General features: G+C 39.9%; 1 protein-coding gene across 3 annotated transcripts in view; it reads left to right on the top strand.

Moving 5' to 3' along the window:
• KCNK2 (potassium two pore domain channel subfamily K member 2) overlaps positions 1–12,758 on the top strand; it is a 212,007-nt gene that overhangs the window by 154,159 nt on the left and 45,090 nt on the right. For all 3 annotated transcript variants that reach the window (XM_048843166.2, XM_048843168.2, XM_048843167.2), the window contains 2 exons: positions 4,075–4,235; positions 9,208–9,394. In XM_048843166.2, coding sequence (XP_048699123.1) covers positions 4,075–4,235; positions 9,208–9,394 — 348 coding nt within the window. The remainder of the gene's footprint in view (positions 1–4,074; positions 4,236–9,207; positions 9,395–12,758) is intronic.

Here is a 12,758-nt window from a genome sequence, read left to right as displayed (position 1 = left end):
GTAAATAGTTCTTTTTAATAAAGAGACAGTTTAGCTTTAGCAATATGGAGTACTCTCATGTTATTATCTAGCCTGCAGAGCATGAAACAGCATAACTTAGCTACATAGTGAATGGGCATAGACTGTGTAATGTGTTATCTTGCTGAATAGAACATGTAGCAGTATTTGCAATGCCCTTCCTGTCTTGGTTCACTCATGGGTGAATGGAAGCTACTTGGTTTTAAAATGTGTTTCTTGTATCTGTCTATAACTACCTGTCAGAGAACATACTCAAAATGCACACGAACCCTTTGGGCATTAGTGGCACACTTAGCATTTTAACACAGCATGGAAGGCATTTTAGGAAACCAGGAGGTAAGTCATGCTACGGTGTATTAAAGTAAGGTAGGGGACATTCTGTCTGTGACCCAGTTTTGGAAGTAAAATGTGTGATTCTCTTCTAGTTCCCTGCAGATAGGGCCTGATAAAAGCTCTTTCAGGGGAATCTTTTCATTGACTTCAGTGGGTTTTGGATCCCTTAGTTCAGTGGTTTTCAAACTGGGGTAGGCGAGAAAAATCCTGTAATGGCGGACAATGCATTTTATTTAGTAAGACTGGGCAATCTAATCATAGGTATATTATGACTCTATCTCAGATGGGGGAACATGGTAGGCTACGTTATCTGGAAAGGGGTATGCAGCCAAAAAAGTTTGAAAAACACTGCCTTAGTTCATGTCCACAAACTGTTAGAAAGAAATACTTTGACTCTAGATCTAGGAATCACTTATGTACCAGAACCAGAGGAATAGAAACACACACGGGACAGGAGGTGTGAAGAATCTCTCCTTGCACAGCAACTGCCTGTGTGGTTGTGGTGCTGACCTGTGTGCAGAGCCTGAGAACCCAGCCATGTTTCTATTTACAAATGCTGGTCCAGGGGACGGGAGGAGAGAGTGTGTGGAGGGGTGTAAACGTTGCTGATTCGGAGAGGTAATTCAGCCAATATGGCAGACTGGGAGCAGGATCCAGCATCTGGATGGGCCTAGAGCTGCTAATGGAGCAAAAGAGAGAACTCTGCAGTGAAGACCTTTGCTGCCATGTAACTTATTCAGTGATAGAGCTATAGCAAGTACAGTAATGCTGTGAATGTCTATGTGATCACTGAAAATAGAAAAGAGCTGCATGATACTTGGAGGCATGTAGTGGTGTCCTTACGGTTTATGTGCTAGGATCAGCACGATGAAGCTATGTGGGATGTAGTTTCTCTCTCTTGTTATGTAGGAGCAGCATGCTGCTGATGGTTTTTAGAGAACCATAGCTTTCTTTTAGACAAAATGTTCAAAAATTAGATCAACCACAATAAGCACAAGTAAATTTACTCTCCCGTTCCCTAAATCAAAGAATACCTCACAATGTGGGAAAGTAATAAGACATTATTATTTAGGGACAATTAATGTAGCTATCAAGACAGGCTGATTTGTAATACATGGTAGCATATTACTATGAAACATAATATTGTGTGGGTGATGGAAAGCTTATAACAGACCATGTTGCTAGGGCACTAAGTTATAATGATAGATCCCAAAACACATCCTCTTTTTTCCTGAGAAGTGCTCATCCAGCCAGAGGTACACTGCACCACCTCTCACGGCTGGCTGTTAATCCAGAATGTGTGTATGTGAGAACCCTTCATATGTAATTAATTAAAAAGAGACCTTTTCTATGGTGTTTCTACATGAAAAAATCTGTTATGAAGAGCATATACAAGTTGTTGAGGGCCGTAAAAGCAAAGAGATGCATAATCTGGTTCCTATGTAAAGTATGTCTCTGTAAATATGTAAATATATAGAGCTGAATGGGAACTAGATGTCCTGGAAGTGATTAGTAGCAGATTACAAATAGAGTGCACAAGAAACATATCTCTTCTGACAGCAGTGGGAGGAATGGAAATGGAAATGTCAGAGTCAAAAAGAAAAAAACAGTCTCTTTCTTTTGAGTATGCTTAGTTGGGTGAGTATTTTGTCATTACTGAGAGGATGTGGAACAGGGAAATATGTCTCTTTGCTCTACCAAAATCAAGGGCTATTGCCAAAGACAAGAGTTTGAATTGCACATGGTGCCCCTAGATGCTTGGCTCTAAGTCACGCAAAGGCCTTATAAAAACTGAACAATAGAATCTATTCAAAAGTACTGTAGCCATATACACAGACCTGTTAATTAAACAAGACTAACTAGCATTTGTTTCGTTCTGTTGGTTTGGCCATCAGTAAACAAAAGCTAATTTATTTTAAAAATCTGGGACCAGATTCTGTCGTGCCCTGAGATCTGCTTGGTGCAGTAAAGTGGGAATGCATCAGTTTACAACTCCCTGAATGGTGAACATCAGTGGTTCCAGTCCTGGCTCCAGATTAACTCAGAGCACTGTATTACACTGCTCCATAGAGACATCATGGGGGTAGTGGGCAGGGAAGGGAGAAAACATATATTTAGTTAAAATCAGTTTAGTCTAATAAGAGACCACAAGTGCTAAAATGTTTTAATTATAATTGTGATTTTTTTGCATTGTGTCACTACAGAGCAGAGTTAAGATTGTTTAGGTGCCCTAACTGTGCATCTCTATTCCTTAATAGGTTGGCATTTCATTTAACCTTAACTGAATTTTCTGGGTTTATAATGCTTGATTCTGGGATAATTACAACACAGATAACATTTTTTGCTGTTGATTCCTGATCTGTACTCAACCTTAATTCCCTCATAACTCATTTTTTGTCTGGGAATTTACATTAAGGTTGAAGGTTACATTAAGGCATATTGAGCCAAATTCATACCTTGTATAATTCTGTTTTCTTCCGGGGAGTTATTCCAGCGATCATTTTGGCCCCTGTGTATACAAAAGGATACCGGTAGTGTTTCTATTAAGAATAATACAATGCCTGCAACATAAATTTGGTTTGGGATACTTTGCATTCTTGAAATTTGAAATAACAATGTTTTTCTTAGTTCAATACAACTGCTACATACTTTATTACAAACATTTCCAATGTGTGGCTCAAGCCATAGCATTCATAATCAGATTTCCATTTAAAATTTTCCAAAGTGTGTATGTGTTGGAAAAGGGGAGATGTTTGGATACAGGATTTTGGTTCTGATTTATCTCTAATTTCAAGAAGGGCAATAGTAAAAATAAACAAAATGTTGCATATGAAGAAAATTTGTTTTTGGTGACAAACCAGGGTGCTCAAAATAGATAAACAGAAATTGGGTTAGATACAAAAAAGAGCTTCACTTATTTGTATTACCTCTTGCATTCTGGAAGTTCAAATGCCCCTCTTTATACCTCCATTTACCTGTTTTGAAATAGAGCTAATATGCATGCTAGAAGTATGTTTTTAACTAAATTCAATAATCTTTGTAAGTGATTTGAGTTTTCAAATGGACAGTGGCATCAAATTGCAAAGTCTTATTGTGCCTGCAAAAACCTGTATGTGTGCACTCCTTCAGTCCTAAAGTATATGAACAGTCCTACTTAATGTACAAATCCTCATCTTGCTCATCCAAATGTGCGGTTTCATGCTGCCTCCCTTGAAAATGTGGCTCGTTGTGATCTTGGAACACTGTTTATACTACATTTGAATGTAAGCTGCACACAGTTTCAGTGCATTGCAGTCTGCAAAATTGCAATTCCAGTTATAGTAATTTCCACTTAGTAGGGTCTGATCTTGCGCCCTGTGCTCAGGTTAATCTCCCATTGAAGTCAATGGAAGATTTGCTCCAAGTGATTTCAGTGGGAGATTTGCCTGAATAAGGTGTGCAAGGAGTCAGCCTCTATGGTGAAGCTACTCTGTGGGAGAAGGAAAAAAATTCAGCAATATAAGAATTATACGTATAAGGGAGACAAATTGGTTAATTGGACAACACTCTGAATGAGGAAAATGAGAAAATCAAATTATAAGGGTGAAACTATAGAAATGTACAGTGTATAATGTGGTTGATCCAATGGGGACCGCTTAAGTTTTCTCCTCCTGTAATACTTTTGGACATGTAATTTAATATGTGTAAGTAATTTATAAATAGCCCAAGTTGTTTGTAATGTAGGCTTTGGGAACATCTCGCCACGTACAGAAGGTGGAAAGATATTCTGTATCATCTATGCCTTATTGGGAATTCCTCTGTTTGGTTTTCTGTTGGCTGGAGTTGGAGATCAACTCGGGACCATATTTGGAAAAGGAATTGCCAAAGTAGAAGATACATTTGTTGTAAGTATGCTAAATATATTGTCCTAAATGTTACTCCTCACTTTAAAATTAAGTAAAAATACAGTAAACTTTTTAAAGAGAATAATGCATTGAGTCATTGTTAATGTCTGGCAAAAGGTGTGTTGAAGGTTACTGTAAGTACATGTTATCCAACACTGTTGATAGAGAACGGGGTGAAGTTCAACATATACATTCAGATTCAGTTTCCTAAAATAATTATGACTGGGAAGAGAAATTGGATCCAAATCAATCAACTTATCTTTTTTTATTTTCCTTTAAAATATTCTAGAGCAGCAGCAGTTTGTTTCAAAAAATTATAGTATTGCACTATAGTAAGAAATCACTGACACAGAAATGTGGCTGAATGAGATTACTTTAGATAATATAGGGGAATCGGTGCAGGCGCTTTGAGATTTATGGTAAATCATAGATAAAGCATACACTGATATTATAGGCAGTGTTCAAAGTGAGCAGGAAGTGAACTCTTGGACTTCCTTGCTACACCTTCTAGTGGGCCCTTCTGTTGCCTTTCCATTCCCCATTCTGTATTGAGATCTTGCTCTCCTTCTACAGCCCCCACAGCACAGGAAGTGATCGCTGGACTCTCCTCTTCTCCAGCACTTCCCCTGAACTAAAACAAGCATCCTTCTGTTTAATTTTAAAAAGCAGGGGGTCGGAAAGAATATAGTCTTTAAAAGAAAGACTCTCTATAAAGAAAACAGAACTTGAGAGAGATTAGAGGGTTTTAGTTGGCCAGTGCTCTCTTCTGCTTCATTATAAGTGTGACTACATGGGGTAAGCATGCGCAAGTGGCAGTACGCAAAAATTGTGCTTACACATACACAAGAATCCATTTGAAATGGAGTCCCATTGCCTGTTCTATACACTTATTTTTCTGAGCCTATAATGGCTTTATCCCACGGATTGCCATAAAACAGATATCTAAAAGGACACTAGCAACTTAACTTTCAGAGTATGTTTTTTTTTTTAAATTTGTACTACTCTGTTGTTACAAGTAAGACCTACAATTCATGTAACTGTTTAGAAAAAAAAATTCTCCTTTTATTTCATTTTTTTCATGTGTATTTGATAGCTCTTGGCTTCAGTGTTTCTTGGCATAGTTGAAACCTGAGTCCTACTTATGACACCATCAGGTGTTCTGCTGAGGTCAATGGGATTGTTCACGTGTGAAGTTACTCACATACATAAGTCTTCGAAGGCTGAGCAAGTGGCCCCTGTTCGGGTTGGTCTTTAATCTACAGTAGAAATAGGGCAGAGAAAAACATCTTTTCAGAACAGGACAGTGTAATTGTAAAAGTACAAAAATTGCCCCGGGGGAACTTAGGAGCAAGTTGCCAACCCCAAACATTCAAAAATCAATGAGTCAGGGCCCTCTAGGATTGCAATTTTTAGAAAAGTACTTTCGGGTTTCTTTTTATTGGCTTTCTGGTTTTTGAGCCTTTAGGTGCACCGAGGTCACACTTTCATGCTTATCTTTGCAGCCATGAGGGGTGGACACTTTAAAAACATAAAATGAAACCTGAGATTCTTACATATTCACAGGAATTCAGCAGCCAGGACTGAAAGAGAAACACCAATGTTTGCAAGAATTGCAATAAAAATTTGAAAGTTGGCAAAACTGCTCCTTTTAAAGACACTGTAGTAGGGACTGTCACATGGAAACCTCCCCATTCCTACCTGACGCCCACCACAATGAGTCTCGCCCCCCACACTTGTTGCTGGATCTGGAAAAACAGAAGCAGAGGCAGAAAGAAGCATGTGCAGACAGCTGCATACTCTGCCTCTGCCTAGTTAAATCTACAGAAGCGTGTATTTCCTCCTCCGTGTCGCCTCTCTCTGTGGCTGCCTGTTGTGCTGTAGGGCCAGAAGTCCCTCAGTTGCATCTAGATCTACTTCAGCCTCCAGTGGCTAAAGCAGTTACAGCTACAACCCGAGCACTGGTTGTCCCAGTGGCAGCAGGTGGTACAGTACCTGTCATATTACATTTTTAAATACATGTTTATTTAGCAGCCTTAATTTGCAGTGCAATTTCCTGTTGTTTGTACCAGCACTGCAACTGTTGTAGGTTCAAAGGGACCAATTCTGTGCAGCATGCCATATTGTTTGCCTATTTTCCTTTATAGTAGGAACTGTCTGCTAGCATGGTTGCTTTTGAGATTCTCACAATGCAGAACGGTGTTATGCCAGACAGTTTCATCCACCAAGCAAATGCTGGCTTTAAGACAAGTGAGAAGAAAAGGCTCAGGGTACTGACTTTCAGCTCAAAACCACCATTTCAAACCCAGCTGGATCATTGGCAACCAAGAGCCATTTGCATCTAGAGTTGGCTGAAAAAATGGAAAGAAAACATCACGAGGTGTTTTGATCATTCGTTACTACTTCTCTTCAGAAATCAAAATTTTCATGAAAATTTTTGTTGAAAAATTCAGATTCTGGAAAGTTTTGACCAGCTCTATTTGCATTTATTGGCTAATTGTCTCCCTGTGTGGAAAATAGCTTAATTAATTTCCTAACAGATAGGTATTGTGACAGGGTCGGGCCAGATAGCTACAGGAGAGTAATAGAAGGCAGATATAGTAGCCCCAGGTTAAGTAGGTCCCTTTTCCCTGGGTAAGGTAACAGACAAGGTTCCAGAACAATCAGGAACCTTCTGGAGACAATTAAGGCAGACAGGCTGATTTGAACACCTGCAGCCAATCAAGAAGCTGCTAGAACTAATTAAGGCAGGCTAATCAGGGCACCTGGGTTTTAAAAAGGAGCTCACTTCAGTTTGTGGTGTGCGTGTGAGGAGCTGGGAGCAAGAGGTACTAGGAGCTGAGAGTGAGAATGCGGACTGTTGGAGGACTGAGGTGTACAAGCATTATCAGACACCAGGAGGAAGGTCCTACAGTGAGGATAAAGAAGGTGTTGGGAGGAAGCCATGGGGAAGTAGCCCAGGGAGTTGTAGGTGTCGCACAGCTGTTCCAGGAGGCACTCTAGACAGCTGCATTCCACAGGGCCCAGGGCTGGAACCCGGAGTAGAGGGCGGGCCTGGGTTCCCCCCAAACCTCCCAACTCCTGGTCAGACATAGGAGGAGTTGACCTGGACTGTGGATTCGTGAAAACGGCCAAACTGAGGGCTGCTGTGAAGCTCCAAGGCAAGCAAATCCACCAATAAGCACAAGACCCACCATGGTAGAGGAGGAAATTTGTCACAGTATCCATATTTTAAAACTGATTAGCAATTTGCTCCCTTGTTGGCAGTCTCTGCAGGTTTGATTTCCATAGTCAGACACTGAATGGCTCTCTCACTCGTAGAGGTGATTTTCCCCTCCCACTCCCCACCAGCAAAATAAAATAAAAATTGAGTCACATCATAGGAGATTTTACATCACCACAGCCTGTGCTTCCTGGTTTTGAATGATAAAAGCTTGGCTTTGGTCTTGATGACTGTCTGGACTAGCTTTCACAAGCACTAAACTAGTTAAAAATAATGTAAGGAAAGGTCAATCAGGAACCAGTTAAGCTCTTTTCTAAGCTCCTTTATTGTCTCTACAATAGGCCAGATTTTAAGAAAGTGTCAAATTTTGTGGGTACAATTTTCTGCCTGCATTTAATTGAACCAATATAGTTAGGCAACTACCTGATTTGTGGGTGCAGTCAGATATTTAGGAGGCTAAAATGCATGATTTTTACTCATAGTTACTTGCAGGTGCAAAACTGCACCCACAAAAATAGAAGCCATTTGAGGCCCATTTAAACATTTAGTTAAGTATGCCAGTATGTCAAATCTGCTGAAACTTTAGTATTACTTAGTGGTATAAATGCCATTCGTTCAGACCAAAAAGGGAATCACATTCAGAGTCTGCAGATGTTTCCTGGAATATCCACGTGTGCTTTGAATAAAAACCTCTCTTCCTGTGGTGGACTCAGAGGGTAATTCTACAAAGCAATTAAACTCCTGCGACTGGCCTGGATTGGCTGATTTGGGCTCATGGGGCTCAGGCTGTGGGGCTGTAAAATTGCTGTGCAAACATTTGTGCTTGGGCTGAAGCCTGAGCTCTGGGACCCAGGGACATCTACACACCAATTTTTACCTCTGCAGCCTGAGCCCCACAAACCTATATCGGTAGACCTGGGCCAGCTGCAGCTCTTTTATTCCAGAGTAGATGTACCCAGAATAATAATATCCTATCCTTCTGAGTGCAGCTGGGAAAAAAATTTCAGACAAATAGTTTATGTGCTGAAAAATGCAGTTCAGGTAGACTGAAATCTAGTCACAAATTTGTTGAATCATTTCAGCTCTAAATTTTTTTTCGGGCTGGATTCACAAGGACACTTAGGAGCTATTTGAGATGTTGATGAGAAAAGAGGGGCCCTGCTCCAATGCATATTTAATTATTTGTGCAAAGTAGAATAGCTTTAACAGGAGAGGCTGAGAGGAACCCACTCCAGAATAATCAATAGCCTGGGGGATAGGGCACTCAACCTGGCAGGGAGAGACCTGGATTCTAATCCCTAATTTAGATTAGGGATTCGAACCTGTATCTCACGCATCCCAGCTGAGTGCATACCCACTGGCTAAAGGTTATAAGTAGAGCTCCTTCTCCTCCTCCGGCCATTTTGTGACTCCAGCCCTTCATTTCCTTTGCTTTTATTTTTCAAAAGGATTAAAATGCCTTTATAAATTAAACACTTTATTTCTGGTTGGACAAAATATTTCATTCGACCAGAAAAAAAAATTCTGTTGATTTGTGTCAGTTTACCAAAAATTCTGAAATGTTTTGTTGCCATTCTGGTTGACTGATTTTTGTTTTCTTAACTGCCAATGAACTGAAAAATTAATTATTCATCCAGCTCTGCTCCTTAGTAAAGATGATGCTCCTCATTCTGGATTTGATAGGTGCTCAAGTACAATCACAGTTTTATTAACCATGGATTTTTCTTTCTCTCCTCTCCCTTTCTTCTGTAGAAATGGAATGTGAGTCAGACAAAGATTCGCATCATATCAACAATAATATTCATATTGTTTGGCTGTGTGCTGTTTGTTGCTCTTCCTGCTGTAATATTCAAGCATATAGAAGGCTGGAGCACATTAGATGCAATTTATTTTGTAGTTATCACTTTAACTACCATTGGATTTGGTGACTATGTTGCAGGTAAGATTTTGTCATGATTCTTTATCGCAACCTAAATCTGTAATATTTTTAATAGTTATACAGGATTTGCATTGTGATAATTAATATAACTATTGTTCATGTAACCATCAGAATGTAGATACTTTTGCTATTTCAATCAGAATCATTTGCATGAACAAGAACAAAAAACCTTGTTTTAACTTTGTAATACTTTTTTCTTACTTTAGACAAGTACAACATTATAATAATAAGTAAATTATTTCAGGTTGTTAAATATTTTGGTTTTTACACTGGAGTCATTTAAAAACAGCTCTGACAGTGGTGATCTTCTGCTCTCATTTGTCAAAATATTGTTTCAGAATTTGGTTTCAGCTGTACAAATATCCCTAGCTGTCATGCTCTCTCTTTTTCTGTGCTTTCTGTCTCCTGTGTTCACTTTCGCCCTGTATCTATTTGTGTGTGTGTGTGTATGTGATAGGCAGATTTGGCAGCATTGTGCTGGAGTTAAGGTTGTGTGGCACTTTCCATTACAAGACCCTGTTTTCAGTTGCTTATAACTTTGCCAAACTTTAACTGTTTGGGCTGAAAATGTCCATACTGAATGTCTGATTTTTTTTAATGAAAGTTTTAACTAAAACCCTGTAACCACTTTTCAAAATGAGGATAGAGAAAAATTATTTGTCCACGTTTAAAAAAAAAATCCTATAACTGTTTCTTTGAGAAGCTTTAATGCCTCCATGTTTTTTTAGCAGGGACTTGAAACATGGCAGGGAGGTTGTCCTGGTGTAAGGAATGTGTCTGTTCCTGTAAAAATCTGGCCAAATTATAGACTTTGAAAAGTCACAGTTCACATACGCTTGGTAAAAACTTGTTAGAGTTTGGGAGCTACATTTTTCTGAAGAGGTTTTTCTGTTGTGAGCATGCTCACAGCTCCCAAGTGCTGATTGGACTGCACATGCACCATCCCCACAGAAAGAAAAGGAGTACTTGTGGCACCTTAGAGACTAACAAATTTATTTGAGCATAAGCTTTTGTGAGCTACAGCTCACTTCATGCATGCAGTGGAAAATCCCCACAGAGTGACTAAACATGCTTCATCCAAGGCTGCAGGAACTGAGCAGGTCTTTCTCTGCAATTGCTGCTCCTAGCAGCTGGGATTTATTCAATGAGCATCATCTAGCCTGTGCACTGAATGAGGCAGAGACCCCGTGTAAAATATAGCATGTGATCATGTAATTAAAGACTGTAGTATAATGCTTATGCCCAAGGGGGCTGAATTAAGGTTGCACTGGCAAACTTAATTGTGGCATTTCCTAATTTTTGAGTGCCTGACTGGAAAACTGTAATGTTCTTTTAACATAGTGTTTGTGTGACATACACATAAATATAAAATGTGAATGCATGTTATGTTTTATGTCTCTTGCTGTTTTTTCTCCCATATTCCTTTCTATGGTCTTTATGTTCTCTTCCTTTCCTCTGCTTGCTGTTCTGGCTGCAGGAGTAGACATTGGCTCAGAATTTGTGATTCCAGTGAGATTCACCTGCTGCTGGCTAGCACTATGTCAAAGCTGACACACTGCTTCAAAGCCAAAGCTTTGGGTGTTTTATATTATCTTGATGCAATCAGCAGTACATTAATGCAAGGCCTGGTTATATTTATAGTAGGGGCATAATGTGAAATGGCCCACTTGGCTATAACTGAAACATTGAGTACACATTAATCATTTCTTTCAATATAAATGTTTGTACATTTGTCTCTTCGTGGGCTCACTTGATATAATTTTGTTCCTGCACCGCACAGTATAATTAAAACTTGTATTTTACCAGAAAACACATTATCTTTCTGCAGAACATCCTGGCATGATTTTACTCAGTAATAGTTCATTTTATATACATTTTCATTTCACATTTCCACTATTAACATGAAACTATTGATTTTTATTTCCACTCAGATTAATGTGCAGAAGACTGGTATTTATATAGTAATGTAGTCAATGCGTGTACCACATAACTGCTTGCCTTTGTGTCCTGGGTCCTGTACTGGTAATGGTGATTTTCAAGTTGTAAGGGCCCATGGTTTCAGAGGAAGAGCATCAAACTTCTATCTCTGTTGTAGCTGTGACACTCAGAATGGTTGCGACAGATCTGAAGTTGGCTGCTGATTTGTTAAACTTTATCCTTGGTTTGTGAGTTAGTTTATTTTGCATCAGCAGCAGGTGTCTGGAATATTTTGCAAAGATCAGTTCATTTCTCCATAATTCTAAACATATAGCTAACTTAATGGTTAGGTTTCTTTATTAGATATGAGAAAGCATACAGAACGTTTGCAAGTTAGCTACTTAATAGGGATCATGTACTGTATTAAGATTGAAGTTTTGCTAAGTCACTGTAGCATGGCTTTCTGCTTTTTCTATTTAGCTCTGCTGAAGTAGTGGGTAAATCCTGTATGCTTTTGAGACAGTAGTGTGCATCAGCTGAATAAAATCTCCTAGTTTGTTGGAGCTGTAAAATGTGAAATAATGCCTAGTTTTGTATTTATTACAGTTGCGTCATGCGGCAGGTAAAAATGGAGCTGTAGTCCAGGTCTTAGTGCATAGGTGTCTTACAGCTGAAAAATTCATTTACGACTGGCACTGCTGCCGTCTCAGAAGTGAGGGCCAAGTTTTAATTGAGTCTGAAGTAGCCTCCCTCCTCTCCGTTTTAGGGTATGTCTCCAGTGTAGCTGGGAGCATGCTTCCCAGCATTGGTGGACAAACACATGCTAGGTTCTGCTTGAGCTAGTGTGCTTAAAAATAGCAGTGTGGCTTTGTTGGCACGGCCAGTGGCTCAGGCTAGCTGCCTGAATATAAGCCCACCTGACCCTCTGGGTACCTGCTTGGATGGCTAGCCCAAGCGCTTCCCGTGCCACCGCTGCCACACTGCTATTTTTAGTGTGCTGGCATGAGCAGAGCTAGCATGTGTCTGTCTATCTGCTCTGGGAAGCACTCCCAGCTGCAGTGTAGCCATACGTTAGGGATGATCTTTCCAGGTCAGAACTAAGGTACGCTGGTTGGGCACTGTGGTGTAGCTTGCCACTTCCACTGCCTGAATAGTGCCCGTTTTGTGCCTAAAGAGAAGAGGCAAGTCCCCAGACTGGCATCTTACACCTGCCCAGACCTCACTACTTTTTAAAGAGAGGAGCTTTGCAGAAAACAAGACATGAAGAGGCTGAGAAAAGTAAGGAGGAGACTTGAATCCTTAGGGAGACAAGAGAGAGAGATTGAGTGTGTATTGGAGTAGCTGGGACAAGGAAGGGAGCAAACAGAAGAATTTGGACATAGAGAAAAGTAATGAAACTGAAAGGCTGTAATGGAGGCTGCCTTGGTAGAAATTCCAGTAGATGCAG

This window comes from Caretta caretta, chromosome 3, assembly GCF_965140235.1.
Source record: "Caretta caretta isolate rCarCar2 chromosome 3, rCarCar1.hap1, whole genome shotgun sequence".
Lineage (NCBI taxonomy): Eukaryota > Metazoa > Chordata > Testudines > Cheloniidae > Caretta > Caretta caretta.
Note: the sequence above shows the minus strand (reverse complement) of the source record. Positions and strands in the feature narration are given on the sequence as shown.